The sequence below is a fragment of the Nesoenas mayeri genome, assembly GCF_963082525.1.
Source record: "Nesoenas mayeri genome assembly, chromosome: 5".
Classification (NCBI taxonomy): Eukaryota; Metazoa; Chordata; class Aves; order Columbiformes; family Columbidae; genus Nesoenas; species Nesoenas mayeri.
In genome coordinates this window covers 63328399-63342967 of record NC_137548.1, presented here as the reverse complement: position 1 = coordinate 63342967, position 14569 = coordinate 63328399, and the positions used below count along the sequence as shown (strand labels likewise).

The 14569-nt window shown below is 46.3% G+C and overlaps 1 protein-coding gene across 2 annotated transcripts in view; it reads right to left on the bottom strand.

Moving 5' to 3' along the window:
- The window catches only part of LGR4 (leucine rich repeat containing G protein-coupled receptor 4), a gene marked incomplete at its 3' end in the record, with an annotated part of 76199 nt that extends 64350 nt beyond the window's left edge, over positions 1-11849 (bottom strand). For both annotated transcript variants that reach the window (XM_080345757.1, XM_080345758.1), the window contains exon 1: positions 11134-11849. In XM_080345757.1, the coding sequence (XP_080201883.1) occupies positions 11134-11318 (185 nt within the window). In that variant the 5' untranslated portion in view covers positions 11319-11849. The remainder of the gene's footprint in view (positions 1-11133) is intronic.
- Positions 11850-14569: the final 2720 nt, after the last annotated feature.

The window sequence follows — 14569 nt, the reverse complement described above, 5'->3', positions numbered from 1 at the left end:
TAAATAAATAAATAAAAACATGTAAACAAACTAGCTGAATTTTTTTTACAAATGAGATGTCAAGCAAGAGCAAGTCAATTCTAAATAAATGATTAATTGACCTGGACACTGAAGAGATTTGATGCCTCCACTAAACTTTTAGCACAGAGCCAACAGATTTGCCCTTGGAAAATAAATGGATTTTCTACACCTAGCAAGACTCACGCTGGTTCTGTAAAAGATTAACAGTTTAGTCAATATTAGCACATTCTTTTTTTTTTTTTTTTTTTTAACTCAAGCATTAAAACCAACAGCAGTAAAAAAAGTGCAGGTCCAGCTCCAAAGCACTTGCAGCTACGTTCTCAGGGCAGAGCCCCTTACACAGGACCATGACATTTTCTGTTCCCAGCTCAGCCTTCCACCATAATTCCATAAAGACCGACGAGAGCCCAAGGGGACACCCAGAAGAAACACAACAGGGTGAGCACTTAGTGCCTCACCAGCTGGGTGAAATTGCCACTACAAGATGAACGAGGAGGAGTTTGCAAGTTGCTGCTGGGGGTGGCTTTGCAAAATTCCCTCAAAGAACCTCTAAGTCTGGGCCTAAACATGCCAACCTTCCTAATAGCATAGGGGTCCCTTCAGTCAGTTCACGGGCTCAGAGATCTGCTGAAAGAGCTATAAGCACATTTCCCGGTCTAGACATCACAGTATCACAGTATGTTTGGGATTGGAAGGGACCTCAAAAGATCATCTAGTCCAATCCCCCTGCTGGAACAGGAACACGTCCAGGCGGGTTTTTAACGTCTCCAGAGAAGGAGACTCCACAACCCCCCTGGGCAGCCTGTTCCAGTGTCTGTCACCCTCACTGAGAAGAAGTTTTTTCTCAAATTTAAGTGGAACCTCCTGTGTTCCAGCTTGATCCCATTACTCCTTGTCCTATCACTGTTTGCCACCGAGAAGAGCCTGGCTCCATCCTCATGGCACTCACCCTTTATATATTTATAAACATTAATAAGGTTACCCCTCAGTCTCCTCTTCTCCAAACTAAAGAGACCCAGCTCCCTCAGCCTTTCTTCATAAGGGAGATGCTCCACTCCCTTAATCATCTTTGTTGCCCTATGCTGGACCCCCTCCAGCAGTTCCCTGTCCTTCTGGAACTGAGGGGCCCAGAACTGGACACAATATTCCAGATGTGGTCTCACCAGGGCAGAGTAGAGGGGAAGGAGAACCTCTCTCGATCTACTAACCACTCCCCTTCTAATACACCCCAGGATGCCATAGGCCTTCCTGGCCACAAGGGCACAGTGCTGGCTCATGGTCATCCTGTTGTCCACCAGGACCCCCATGGCTTCCCCTGCTTAAAAACCCAAGACACTTCCAGGGCTTCCAACCACGGCACCAGAAAAAGACGACGGAACCTTCGCAGCTTTTACATACAAGAATTGAGCCAAGGTCAGATCCAGCAGTTCTGCCCAGTGAAGAACACCAGGCAGGTTTCCACACAGAAAGACCCACTGCACATCAAACCCACAGCTTTCAGTGTCCCTTCACTTTTCCAGATGAATCAACTACGTCTGCTACGGTTACAGATGAGCATTCAGAAAAACAGCAAGAGAGCTTCCCAAATAGGAGTTGTTTTTAAGAACATATGAAATGGAATTTTATAAACATCAGCCAGAATCCCCTTTACATGTAATTTTAGTAACAAAAGGATTGAAGCTGGACACCACCAGGTCCTCTGAACGGACATGGAGCAGCAAGCTTGGCCAGATGTCCTCTCCTGACTCGCACCATCTTCTCCTCCAAGAGGAGCAAACCATCCCTGCTTTCCTGCCACAACCCCAAAGCCTCAAGTGCAGGAGAAATAAAGTCTCACTTTCCAAGCAAACACACTGCGGTGTCCTGTGTGGATGACAGGGAACAGTAACTCCCATTTTGTGCTTTGAAAGGGGACGTAATGGGTTTAGGGGGACACAGACCCCAAGGCACATTCCAGTGGGACCCTCACATGTACACTCACACCTCCTGTACCTACTGAACACCAACCACCACAGCTCAGAAAAACCATAGTTTGGTATCACTTCTTGAGAAGAATGAAACGCGACCACAGTGAACTCTGCTGCATGGTCAAATTAATAATATTACGACGGCAAAATGGCTTCCTATTGATCCTTTTGATAGGACAAGGGGTGATGGTTTTAAACTAAAAGGGGGGAACTTCAAGCTAGACATGAGAGGGAAATTTTTTACAAAGAGGGCGGTGAGAACTTGGCCCAGGTTGCTCAGAGAGGCGGTGGATGCCCCATCCCTGGAGACACCCCAGGCCAGGCTGAATGGGCGTCTGAGCAACCTGAGCTGGTGAAGATGTCCCTGCTAATGGCAGGGGTGGCACTGGATGAGCTTTGAAGGTCCCTTCAACCCAAACCATTCTGTGATTCTTTGTTCTACGTCTGGGGTCCCGGTCGCACAGCAAAACACGGCATCACGCAAGTCCTGTCACCTTCAGCAAGAGCATCTTGACAGCTCACAGTAAACCCCGTGACTCCCTCACCGATCTACCGTGAAGTCTGAAGCCCCCAATCCCTCTGCCCTTCCAGCCCCGTACAGGGCTTGCAAAGACGGGAATGAGATATTCCATATGTTCCCTTTGTCAGCGACATGCCTATTGAAAGCTCAGCCACGCCGATCTCCCCACTGGGGCACCGGGTCAGGCTATTCATCTGTAACCATGCAGATGTCAAGAAGGTAATGGGAAAACTCCCAAATAAAAACACATTTTCGCAAGACAAGGTTATAAAATACACAACTGCATTATTAAGCTAAATTAAACAGGTTTAGGCCTCCCCTGCATACCTCTGAAATTGCACATCCATTTATGATTCACTGCTAATTGTGTACCATTTAAAAATCCAAACACACTTGGCTCAAAAAAATTTAGGGTGATAAAAAGTCTTTGCAAGACCTCACATTGCCCAGGATTGGTTGGGGAGAGAAAAGGAGCATATACACCACTTTAAAAATAAACATTAAAAAACAGCCTGGCTTCTCAGGGTGCTCTCAGCTCACCCAACTTTGGATTTTTCTTCATCTTTTCCTAAAGAATTAGCACTTGGTCTCTTTAGAAAGAATAATATGTGTTCATATATATATATATATATATATATATATATATATATATATATATATACATATATTTCTTTTCTGCCCCCAAAACAGCACATTCTGCCTGACTTCTGTCCCTTATTCCAGATTATGTTGGTGGTTTGAGGCTCCTCCTGCATTTCAATGCAAGGCTTAAAGGAATTTATCACTTTTTAAAACATACAGTAACTGAGTTCTTAAGCTTTATAATAGGTTTTTCTACCCCTGAAGAAAATAATTGACTTTAATATTTTTCTTAACTTCAGATAAAAAAAAAAATACAAAAAAAACACCAATTCAGGCTAAAATTGTATCTTTTCTGTGCCAAAATCTCTAGGCTGAGTTGTCAAAACCCACCAACCATCATCTGAATTACCTACAAGCAATAAAGTTATACAAGATTTTTAATAATGTGCATTTATCAATATTAGATTCGAACAACATCAACAGCAAAACCAACCAACACTAATGCACACCGAGTATAACATTTCAGCAACACACCTTAAATGGTTTAGTTATACCAACAAACATCTGGCTACATTTTCAATGTTTTAAACTGCTATCACTTGGGAAACACAAGAATTCAATAGCAAAAAATCTAATGAGCCTGTGGAAGAGAAGAACGATACTTTACACATTTCCTTACTGAATTGTATTCATCAAACAGAAATACAAAAAGCACACAAGGGAAGCCTAAGGAATTAACTATTTCTGCCATGCTATGAAGACTGTCCTTCCTTGGAGAAGACACCAAATTAAACAAGACATATTGAATAATATGCTTAACAGGTTTTTAAAAAATAATGTCCAAGGCTTAGCCAACAAAGTTTTATTAGCTCCAAAATACACTGTATGACTGAAATAGGCCACTACTTTCCTATAACTCAGTAAGGATAAACAGCAAATATTTAAAAAAAAACACACCAGGAAAACAAGGCCAATAAAAATTCATGAAGTGATATTCTTACTTTCCAAAAACAAAGACATCCCTCACAAATGTCAGACCCCAGTGCACCAGGGAATATATTTCAACATCACCTGCTCAAAAATAGCTATCTACATTTTTAAAAACATGTTATCGTGCTGACTGACATTACATATAATGCCATCAGTTTGCTGTTATAGACTCCAATCCAACGAGAGTTTTCAGACACCTACTTTAAACTGTTGTTTTTGAGATCACTGCAGCCCTCTGTTGTTTTGTAAAAGATGTATATCATTAATAATGCAAGCTGACTGGCTGTGTGGAGAATGTGCTTTCAAACTCAGGGTGAAGCTGAAATACAGATTTCCCCTAATCTTTCAGCAACAATAATACGTTTCTGGGAAGTGGAAAGTTCTGACCTTGTCAAAATTCTGTAACGGTTAAATCATTCAGCAGTAAAATAAAATGCATTCTGCTATTTCAGCTATGTATTTTAAAATAAGTGACATATGATTTGAAAATATTGGAAACTTTCAACTTCAGTGAAACTCACTGACAGCTGCAGTAACTCAGCACTCTTAAAAAAAAGAAACAAGCAAAAAGGTCAACTGTTTGCCAGGTAGATCACATGCCATTTCTGCGTGATTTACTTATGCTTTCCAGGCACCCATACATCTAATGCTTAAATGTTCTGATTTGGAAATACCAACCGACTTGGAACACAACGTTCAATAAATCTGGGTCTGGTTCTGGAAAAAAACGGAGGGGGGGAGGGGGGAGGCTTTTAAACATGCTTATAGGGAGGACAGTATTTATATAGTAACGCCAAGACTTCCCTGCCCTGTCACAGCCATAGCCACGTGTAATTTTGCATCCATGGGACCGGGTGTCCGTCTGTCAGCAAAGGGAACGTCACAGCTGCCTCCACCTCCCCAAAAGGGTCGTGCAAGGCGAGCTGGCGGTGGGAAAGCAGCAAGAACCAACAGCACATGACCAGAAATCTCCCTTCAGACTAAAGTCTGAGAACATCTTATCAGAAAGCTGCAGCTGTACCTGCAAGGCGGGTATGAAAAGCTACGGAAGGGTATTTATTTCCCTGGAGCAAAATCCCGGGTCGCTGCTGCAGCAGATGGTGAGTTTACCAGGTGGGGAAGATGGCCAGGGACCTCTAAGCCATGAAATGCTGGTGATACCTCCGTTAGCAAATGTTCGTAACATTTAAAACTCCGTTCGTTGCCTCAGTTTAGAGGTTTCTTCAAATTGGAATGGCTTCTTCTCCTCTTATCCTCTCTTACGTACCCCCTCCCACCTTTGTCTCCTATTTCTAGGATCACACAGATCTCAAATTCTTCCTCAAGCTATTTTTTACTTTCTGCTTCTTCCGTAAAGAACCCCAAAACCACAACTTGGCAGCGCAGAGCTGCTGCCTGAAACACATTCATCCCTTAATAGAATAAGTGCTGGCCATGGAGCCCCATGCGGCCGCGCTGCAGCTGACCAGCCCCATCCACTCCCTTGCTTGTTTGCAAAACAAGGAGCAGGCAAACCTGAGTTTGTTGGCAAATCCTCCTGAACATAAACACAACATCGACTCCGGCCCATTCCCCACAAGAGGAACCATCTTTAGGAACGAGCTTTTAGGAAAAGCACAGGGGTGGACAAGAGGAGGGTCTCTGATATTCGGAGTTGCTCCCATGCTCTCTAAAATGAGAGATGGGTGCTCAGCCCTTCCAAAATCTAGGCCAGTAATTTTCTCTGAGTAAATAAGAGCTTGTGTTCTTCAAAAATTGCTGGCTTAGATGTAGAATACAAAACAAATAAAGATCCTTGCGGAGGAGGTTTCTTTGGGTTTTGTTTTGTTTTTCAGTCCTTATATTACAGCTTCCATATTTTCCATCTCGAGCAGATAGTTACTAGTAAATTCCTCTCAAGAACTGAAAAGGTAATTATTTACTAGCATAAACTTGCTTATACTAAAGTCCAACTTTTTTCCATGCTGCAGACTTATCTCAGTATTTATTCCCCAAAGTCACACTTAGGAGTCTCCGGCAGTCAGCATCAAACAAGAAATGACATATTGCTGATACAAATGAGCTCAATGTACAAAATAAACGCCAAATACCTGACAAATTACATGCTGTGGCAGGGCACTGGGGTTTTAGGGGGAGGGGAAAAAAAAGCAAAAGAGGAAAACACCAAATTTCCTGCCAATAGAGAACATGAAAAGGGTAAAAAATACTTCAACTTTGAAACAACTTCACTTTTCTGTGCACTACCTGAGAGCGCCTACTTCTTTTTTTCTTACAAGACCGACAGGCAAATCAGCCAGTTTAAAATGAATCACCAGGACTCCAGTCGTTGGGTGAAATGTGCTGGAGAGACCGTCACTGGAGCCACTGGCCTCTGTTCCAGTCACCAGAAACTCGAGTCCCCCCTGCCCATGGGATTTCACAGGCCCGTATAAATATAACAACATCCCTGCCAACTAATAGGAATATTCCTATTAAAATGACATGACCACATCTTTCCAAAAGAAGTATGGAAAGCATGCTTTTTAAAAGCGAGAATACGCTTTTTATTACTCGCCACCACATCACCAGCGTACGGCACAGGCAAGTGAAAAACTCAACGCTGCAACTGTAAAACCTTCAAACCTCTAATTAGATAAGGCTTTTCTATCTCAGGAGGGCTGCAATTATGCTACATTTTCCAGACTCAGGGTCATGTCTGGACATCTTTACTCTGCACCATAACAACTCTGCTAGACAGCATTCACAAGCCCTCAGCCAGGTCCTTGCTGTGCTTATCTGCCCACGGCGGGATGCTAAAGATCTGCGTGTTGGTACCGGACGGATTAGAAGACGACATCTCCCATCTACCTACTGTGTTTCAGCGCCACCCGACAGAAAAATAAAAGCGCCAGATGAAAAGGCAAACAAAAATGTGCAAGCTCTGCTGAATCCAAATAGAACCACATCGTTTTGCCATTTATACATAAACGGAGCAGAACATCTAACTCAAACTCTAGTGTGAGACAGTGTAGGTACTTCCAGATAGTCTGCAGACTCAAAATACGATAAGCAACTCTCTGCAGCTGCTGAAGCAACATGGGGTATGAAAAAAGTAAAAAAGGAACCTTTTCAACTGCCACATCTTGGTCTTATAAAGCTAGAGCATAACACAGCACAGCAAAAGACAGACAGCATAAGGTTAAATAAGTAATTAAAAAGAAAACACCAAGATGATGGTTTCATCCTGATGGTCTATTCTCTAGGGCAGCCACGGCTTGCAAGCCCCCCTTTCACAACTCCAAGAAAGCAAAATTAAACAGGGACCCCTGTAATTCCCCTGAAAATACAAGCAAGAAGCACTAGAAGGAAAATTATCTGTGCTGTTTTCATATTTCAAATGCCCAAAATATAATAGCAGGCACTGAGAAGGGATTACATTCCTCATGGTTGTCAGGCAAGCCCCTAAAAAAACAGCCAGGCCCACGTAAGATTTCTCCAAAGTCATTATCTAGAATTATCTGGTTTTTGTCTCCTGCACAAGACTCGGTCAAGTATTTAAACCCCCGAAACTGGAATTTGAATTCTCAAACTGATACTCCTGAGAACCACAAGTACAAGTATGCCCTATCGTAACTTTCTTCCACTAACATGGATGTTTTCTAGCACATGAAATATCACAGCAAAGATCAGGAGCACACTGCATTGATTAAAAAGCCCAAACAAACAACATTTTCACATTCTTGCACAGGCACCTCAACTTGCTAGACGACAGTTATTTTGCAACAAAGCAAAATCACAACCTTCATAAACAGAAAAACAGGCAGCTGGTAATTAAGAGTTACATAAACACCTACCTAAATTATACAGAACAAATGGCCGCCTACAGTAAAAGTATCAAGTAATTATCCCTGGTTGTGCCCTCCTGACTCGCTCAGCGTTCCTTCCCATCCAGCCCATCCCCTCCGAGAGTCTGGATCTAGTGCTGCCACCTCTCTCTTTTCCCAGCACTCCAAAAACCAACTCCCTACCAAGGTGACCGTGGTTGGGACGACGTACCCACCTTTCTTTATTCAAATCCCATCTCTCAAAGTGTGCTCATGACTCAAAAGTAACGAGCAGATACTCGGTCTTTCCAAGCTGCTCAGTCTGATGCAACTACCTTGGAGTGATCGTACTGTATTTCAGTAACCATATAACCCCCTTGCTATCACCTCAGACCTTCTCTCCTTGTACCCCAGCATTATGGTTATAATATGTTTAGACAAGTATGAATGCAGCAAAGCGTCTATTCAATGCATGTTCCACAAAAAAAAATAAATCTGCTGTGTTTGGAGGAACTTTCTAATCACTACAGTAAGCAAGGAATGAGCAGATCAGTCCAGAGCTGAAGAAAGATAAATAAGTGGAACCTGAAAGGATATACTCTTGAGACTCTACAGAAATCACTGCCTGGCTATGAATGGCCAGCCCAAGAAACGTGGCTGTATTTTAAAAACACACCTTGGAAATTATGTTAAATTATTAAAATCAATGGAAAGAAATTAAAACTGCAGGAAAAGAGTAGTAAAAATTAAGTTCCCGCCCCCTTCCATGGCTCTCAACTGCCTTGAAACTCATCCACTGCCAACTCCAGTTACTCATGAGCAACTTTTCTTCAGTTGCTTTCTCCTGGCCAAAGCAAAAACACAGGCACTACTTTGCTTTAGCATAGCAGAGCATCGTTTGTAACACTTTCTCAGCCATCTCTATGCTAGAGTCTCCGCTGCTATGGCTATAATCAATAAAAGCCCCATAGCAATGCTAAGGGGATTTCCTGGCATCGTTATGCTGCCTGACACGAAGCATAAAAAGCTCTCCATGTAGCTAAGATGCTTTGCCATGACACAAACATGTCAGCTAGGGGGTGTGATTTTATTTTCTTTTTTTTTCCTCCACACAAGCCAACTCGGCTTCTCTGGCAAAACTATACATTGCGCAGCCCAAAAATTAGTTTTCTATGCTTACAAAACTGTTTTCTACATACCCTAAACTTCAAGTGCTCTGGCTACAAGAGCTGGCACTTCAAATGCTGAAGTGCCAAGAAGTCACCTATTTATTTCCTTCTGCAAATAAGGAAACAGGAACTAAAAACAAATGGGGACCAAGAGTATCCTTCACTGCCACAGAATGACACAGTTAAAAGCTCCTGCTCTGAATGCAAAACCAACAGCAACACAAACTCATCCCAAAACACCCTGATGTGTGTGCAGGTCTCCCATCACTTTTGCTGTGAGCCTTAAATCAGCTTTTGTAAATTTACCTGCACAGAAAGGAGGAACTTAAAAACTGAAACTCTTTGGTAACCTTATCTTTAATGGGTGTTGGCTGTGACAACTTGTACCCATAAGACAACGAATGCCAGGTTGCAGACACGCAGGGATGTACCGAGCCTGTTTTGCAAGACAGACAGACAACGTAGTAGCCATAAAACCTCGCACTTAAGCGTGGCTTTTATCAGATAGGCTTCAAGTACTTTATGAAATTAGGTAATGTCCCTGTTTCATCTGCGGAGTAAAGAGAAGACAGTTTACCACCAAGTCCAAGGCTTCACGATGGCAGATCACAACTCCCTACCCAAAACGCTCACAAAACACTGTTTCTGCAACAGAAAAACCACCACAAAATCAGCTCCCGCTAACACCAGATGAGCATAAAAAGGGAGAAAATATTGAAGCACAGGTAGCAACTGAGACCTGTAACTTTTGCCATTCATCAAGTACCACACAAGCAAAAGCCCCAGTAATCTTTCTCCACCCAGCTTGAACAATTTAAGAAAAAAAAGCCCAAACAGGTACGAGAAACACGAAACCTGCTCAGTAAACAAAACCTCCAGTAACTAAGTAACTCCCTTTGCATATTAAGTATGTGTAGGCAAACAAAGATGGGAAAAAAAAATAACACAAAAAGTGACATTTTCATAGGCAAACACTACTACTGTATTTTGACAACGCAGCAGTTCAGAACCGATCTGAAACCACGCGCCGTAATTTGCTGTAGCGCACTCTGTGCTGCATGCTGTAAAAGCAGTGAAGCTTTAATAACAGCAGACCTGACCGCTGGCCCATACGAGACCTCGCTCCAGCCTGAGAAACCTCTGCTGAGAAGTGGGGCAAGACTGACAGGTTTTATTGTGAAACTTAACAGGTTTGTGGATTAGCAAAACTACCATACTGAAAGCTGCAAATCCCTCTTCGGTCATGTCTCTACAGAAGAGATTCTTCATTCCTCAATTTAAGTTATATTATAAAAATATACCAAAGCTCAACACAAGATCCACCAGTTTGTGCCTGGTTTATAGTGTCACAGGACACCAGAGAAACTGGTTTGAGAGTTAGTATTTTCCTCCATCCACAAGCAAAACTTGACAAAGCTCCCGAGTCTTGTTTACGCTGGTTTTACTCAAAGTTCAGCTGTGCATCCCATAGGAAAAGATTTTGTAGAAGGAAAGGCATCCTTATTTAACTGCATTTAAGCAAGCTGCAGACCGAAAACGCCTCAACTTTTGGGAGAAGATCGGCTAGCCTGGGAACCGGTTTCTGAGGAGAACTGAAGAGAAAGGTGCTCCAGACTGCAGGAAAAGGCGCTGTCGTGAGGTCGCGCACACATGTGCAGGCGGTGCCCCCGCCTCAGGACGGCACCGGGACCTCCCCAAACCCACCGGGACCTCCCGTCTCGCTCCCACAGGGGCCACAGGACCCCGGCAGCCGCCCCCACCTCCCCTCCCGGCCTTTTAAACCTCTGAGGCCGATCCCTTCGGGCTTTCGGAGGGGTCTGCCCGGCCTCCGCCCCCCGCGGGGTTCCGAGGAGAGGCGGCCGGGCCCCAGGTGGCGCCTCATGCCCCCGCCGCCCTCACCTGCCCCGCTGGGGCCACCCCCGGGGGACGAGCCGGCGGGGAGCGCGGCAACCGCGTTACACCCACAACACCAACACATAAACACGCCATTACTGAGGTTTTTCTTCAATAGAGAAGGGACAAAGCACCCGCCCCGCCCCGGCCCCACCGCGGCTACCTGCCCGCCCCCCGCCCCGACTCACAGGGCGTGCGTGAAGGCGCTGAGTCCCGGGGGCACGGCCGCCAGCCCCCGCCCGGAGCAGTCCACGCCGCGGTCGCCGTCGCAGCTGCAGGAGGCCGGGCAGGGCGGGGGGGACGCTCCGCCGCTGGGCCCGGCCCAGCTCCCCAGGCCCCAGGCGACGAGGCCGAGCAGAGCGAGGCACCGCATCGCCGAGCGCCGGCCAGCCTCCTCCGGCCCGGCTCGGCTCGGCCTGCCGCTCTCCGCCGGCGCTCTCCGCGCACCGAGCCCCGCCACGGGCTGGCAGAAAAACGTGTGTAAAAAAATAAATAAAATAAAATAAAAAAATTTAAAAGCGCCTCCGGCCGGCGCGGCCCTGGGGCTGCCTCAGCGGCGCGCCCGGGAAGCCAGTCCTCCGCCACCCGCCCGTCCCATCCAACGCCCGCAGCGCCCGTCGCCGCCGCTCATCTCAGCCCAGCAGGTACCGCGCGGGGGCGGCCATGGCCGGCTCGCCCGCGCCGCTGCCGGCGGGTGGCGGTCCCCGGGGAGCCGTGCGCCCCGGCCCTGCGGCTGCCTGCGGCGGGGCTGCCCGCGGCGCCCGCCCACCCCTCCCGGCCCTCGGTCGCTGAGAGCGGCGGCGGCTGCTCTGCGCCCAGCGCCGAGGTGCATATGCTAATGAGGCAGCAGCCCCCGCGCTCCGATTGGCGCAGGGAGGGTAAATATGCAAAGCAGAGCTCGGTCGCAGCCAATAGGCGCGGGGGGCGGGGCTACCCCGCGGCAGGGGCCCCGCGTTCCCGGGGACGCTCCGCGACCCCTCGGGACCCCGGTCCCGGTGCCCGCCGGGTGCTCTTGGCTGCAGAAACGCCACTGAATGGGCCCAGGAGCGGCGGGGCCGCTCTGGCCCTGTGAACGACCGTAACCCCCGCTCCAGCCTCGGGCTCACGGTGACAAAGGCAGCACGTCCGTCCCCCCGGAGCACGGACCCGGTGCCACACCGTCGCTCTTCCTCATAGACCTGAAGCATTTCACTCTCCTATTGATACTATAACATCAAGCAGGCATGGCTGCATCACAAACTCTCATCAAAACCGAGTTGTTTTTAAAGAACTGCTTCCCCGGCCCACAAAACGCCACCGATGGTATCTGGCTTTTATAAAATCTGTATATTGTAACCAAACCTGTGCCAGCAGCCAGTCTATGTCCTCTTTTCCTTATTGCCTTGAGAAAATAATGAACAAAACTGAACACCCACCTATCCCTGCAGCTGGGACTCCCCATCACCATATGTGCTGCTATTCTCTTGAACCTCTTTTTTTTTTTTTTTTTTTTACATGCTTCTAACATGCAGACACCACCAGAAACCCTCCTGCTATATGTTCACCTCAGTTATGCACCTGGTCCATGCAATCACTGTATCTTACTGGGGATGCCACAGGAGCACTTGGGTAACACCACTTGGGACCTCTCACTGGGGGTTCCCTCTGGTCCAGACCCCATTACAAGCTCTGAGCTGACAGATCAGTCTGAAGAGAGCACTGTGAAGGTACCGGAGCCTGCCCGGGTGGCAAACACTCACACCATCTACTTTACATGTCTCGTTTGGATGCTCTGAACCTGCCTGGGGTGTTGCCTGCCCGGCTGTGCCAGTGGCACAGCTTGAATCACAGAATGTCAGGGATTGGAAGTGACCTCAAAAAATCATCCAGTCTAATCCCCCCATGGAGCAGGAACACCCAGATGAGGTTACATAGGAAGGCGTCCAGGTGGGTTTTGAACGTCTGCAGAGAAGGAGACTCCACAACCCCCCTGGGCAGCCTGTTCCAGTGTCTGTCACCCTCACTGAGAAGAAGTTTCTTCTCAAATTTAAATGGAACCTCCTGTGTTTCAGTATATACCTACTGCCCGTTGTCTTATCATTGATTGTCACCAAGAAGAGCCTGGCTCCATCCTCCTGACACTCACCCTTTATATGTCTGTAAACATTAATGATGTCACCTCTCAGTCTTCTCTTCTCCAAGCTAAAGAGCCGCAGCTCCCTCAGCCTTTCCGCATACGGGAGGTGCTCCACTCCATCATCTTTGTTGCCCTGTGTTGGACTCTCTCCAGCAGTTCCCTGTCCTTCTGAAACTGAGGGGCCCAGAACTGGACACAATATTCCAGATGCCTGCACAGCCCAACCTAAACAGCCCACTAGAAATCAGAGCTTTCCAAAGCCCTTCTGCCACTACAAAGGTACACAGGTATCATTCTGTTCATTTTGTGGATGACAAAGGAGCATACAATCAGGTAAGAGATTGACAACCTGCTCCACGGCAGCAGGGAAACGGGATGAACCACATCGCCATGCGCACACTGAGCTGTGCCACCTTCCCCAAAGCCATGAGCAAGTTTATGATGGCGATTGACCCCTCAACACAAAGCAAGAGCAACTGGGCAAAGGGTTTCAGTCAAGACAGCAGAACCCAAGTTGCTGCAATCACATCCAAAAAATCCAAAATAGCTGCACACAGACAGTGAGTCAAACGCCTCGGGGATGAAGCAGACTTGCTCCCAGGCAGCAATCGCAGCAACCCTGGCCTGGCACAGGTGCTCCAGCACATTCTTAGGGGGATCAGGAGTTGAGAGATCCGTACCTTACACCTTTCCTCACCAAGGGCCACCCTTTCCGACACGGACACAGCAGAGGACACTCTCCACATGGGGCTGCGGTCTGGGCTAATCCTGCCTCCCTCGCGCTGGCCAAGGCAGAAGAAAAGGAGAAAACTGTCAGTCTAAAATCAATTATTTGGTGAAGTTTAAAAATCAGGCATGCAAACAGTGGAGACTTCAAGATTTAAAATAATTTGTTCTCGAGAAGTTGAAGTACACACTGGGGATTCTAGAAATACAGAACTTCCAGCCTTTACCTCCTACACTTATCCCCATTGTTTTTTCTGTTGTTAATTCCCTCCTAAAAATGTTAGCACTGTTTTATCTAGTTGCTAAAAATATTCTTGTCTTCCATACTGGGAATCCTATTCCTGATGCACTGATTTTGTATGAACATCATTCATCATGGCAAAAATAAGGTTGTTTTAATAACTTGCTGTGTGCTTGTTCTTTACCCTGTGAGCGGTACAAAGTTCTCACCAAAGCTGCATTTATTGACGTATGAGAAAGCTTTGCTGTGCATATATAGACATAAATGCTTATCTTTTGTCATTCTCCTTCATTGATCTTGGATGGGGAAATGCATCAGGTCAAAACTGCATTGCTCTAACAACTGTCAGGGCCACAGATACTGCACATTCACATAATTGTGCCTGAGCTCAGGGACAGCAATGGAGGGGTAGAAACCAGAATAGCAGGAAAAAATAATTAAAAGGAATTATTTCTAGAAATACTTCTGCAAAACAGACCCAAACCAATGCAGATAAGAAAAATCTTTTTTTTTTTCTTTTCAGCTGGCAAATAAAAATAGC